The sequence below is a fragment of the Poecilia formosa genome, unplaced genomic scaffold (assembly GCF_000485575.1).
Source record: "Poecilia formosa unplaced genomic scaffold, Poecilia_formosa-5.1.2 Scaffold1637, whole genome shotgun sequence".
NCBI lineage: Eukaryota > Metazoa > Chordata > Actinopteri > Cyprinodontiformes > Poeciliidae > Poecilia > Poecilia formosa.
In genome coordinates, this window is record NW_006801576.1 from 4,644 (window position 1) to 6,514 (window position 1,871).

At 44.4% G+C, this 1,871-nt stretch overlaps 1 protein-coding gene across 1 annotated transcript in view; it reads right to left on the reverse strand.

The window, feature by feature from the left end:
- The window catches only part of LOC103132947 (protein NLRC3-like), a 6,008-nt gene extending 4,437 nt beyond the window's left edge, over positions 1-1,571 (reverse strand). Inside the window, exon 1 of the mRNA XM_016667665.1 lies at positions 1,048-1,571. Within this exon, the coding sequence (XP_016523151.1) occupies positions 1,048-1,479 (432 nt within the window). The 5' untranslated portion in view covers positions 1,480-1,571. The remainder of the gene's footprint in view (positions 1-1,047) is intronic.
- Between the last annotated feature and the right edge of the window lie 300 nt (positions 1,572-1,871).

A 1,871-nucleotide genomic window follows, 5' to 3' on the forward strand; every position in this document is an offset into this window, starting at 1 on the left:
TCATATTTTCTGTCGTCCTGATTCTGATGTGTTGTACTTCTCCAGGTCCAACTCATCCAGAACCTCTGACATCTGCAGCATGAAGGTCAGAGCTGAACAGTCAGTCACTGAGAGCTGCTTCCCTGAATCCAGCAGCCGTTGGATCTCCTGATAAAATGAGACGTCGTTCATCTCCACCAGACAGTAGAAGATGTTGATGCTTCTGTCAGGAGAGATTCTATCAGTGTTCATCTCCTTCAGGTTGGTGATGATTCTCTGGATGGTTTCTGGACTGATCTCTGTCTGGTCTCTGACCAGTCTCTGACTGGTCTCTGTCTGATCCAGCAGATCCTCTAAGAGTCTCTGGTTGGACTCCACAGTGAGACCATGAAGGAAGCGGACAAACAGGTCCAGGTGGCCATTTTTACTGCTGAGGGATTTATACATGACTTTCTTCATGAACTCATCTAGAGATGTTTCATCGTATTCTTCTCCCAGGAACGTCTTGATGACCTCTGACCTCCTGCTGGTGAAGCAGTGGAGCATGTAGACAGCAGCCAGAAACTCCTGGATGCTCAGATGAACAAAGGAGTAGATGGAGATGTTGCCCAACCCCTTCTTCTCCTTAAACATCTCAGTGACAACTTCTGAGAACAACGCAGCATCTTTGATGTCGATGCCGCACCGTTTGAGGTCTTTGTCATAGAAGATCAGGTTTCCCTCCTGCAGCTGATCAAAAGCCAGACTTCCTAGAGTCTCAATCAGCTTCCTGTTCTCTGGATCTTCTTCAGGTTTTCTTCTGTACTTTTCCTCCTTAATTGTGAGTTGAAACAGCAGGAACTCTATGTACATCTCAGTCAGGGTCTTGGGCAGCTCTCCTTCCTCTCTGGTCTTCATCATTTCCTCCAGAACTTCAGCAGTGATCCAGCAGAAAACTGGGATGTGACACATGATGTGGAGAGTTTTTGATTTCTGGATGTGGGAGATGATCCTGCTGGCCTTCTCTTCATCATCTCTGAATCTCTTCCTGAAGTACTCCTCCTTCTGGGGGTCAGTGAACCCTCTGACCTCTGTCACCAGGTCAACAAAATCAGCAGGGATCTGATTGGCTGCTGCAGGTCGTGTGGTTATCCAGAGGAGAGCAGAGGGAAGCAGTTTCCCCCCAATGAGGTTTGTCAGCAGAACATCCAGTGAGCTGGACTCTGTAGCATCAGTCAGGATCTTATTGTTTTCAAAGTCCAGAGGAAGTCGACTCTCATCCAGACCAACAAAGATGAACAGAACCTGTAAACCCTCAAAGCTGCTGATTTCTTTGGTTTTAGAAAATAATTTATGAATCAGTCCTAATAAGCTGAACTTTTCTTCTTCCAAGTTATTCAGCTCTCTGAAAGTGAATGGAAATATGAAATCAATGTTCTGGTTGGTTTTGCCTTCAGCCCAGTCCAGAGTGAACTTCTGTGTTAACAGTGTTTTCCCAATGCCAGCCACTCCCATGGTCATCACTGTTCTGATTGGTTGACCTCTTCCAGGTTTAAAGATGTCTTCTCTTCTGATTGCTGTTTCTTGTTTCCTGGATGCTGTTTCAATGCGTCTGACCTCATGTTCCTGTTTGACCTCTGTAGTTAACTCTTCTGTAATGTGGAGCTCTGGGTAGATCTGGTTCAGAGAGGTTTGATTTCCAGGTTCAGAAATGCCTTCAGAGAGACTCTGGAACTTCTTCTTCAGAGACGCTTTAAAGTCAGGCTGATACTGACCAACAATATCTGAAGAAAGAAAGAAAATAAATAAAAATAAAAACAATTTGCAATATTCAAACAAATAACTGGACAAATAAAGTGGCCAGTTTGGTTCTTCTTCATAACCTCCTATGAATGTAACATAATTCAATAATT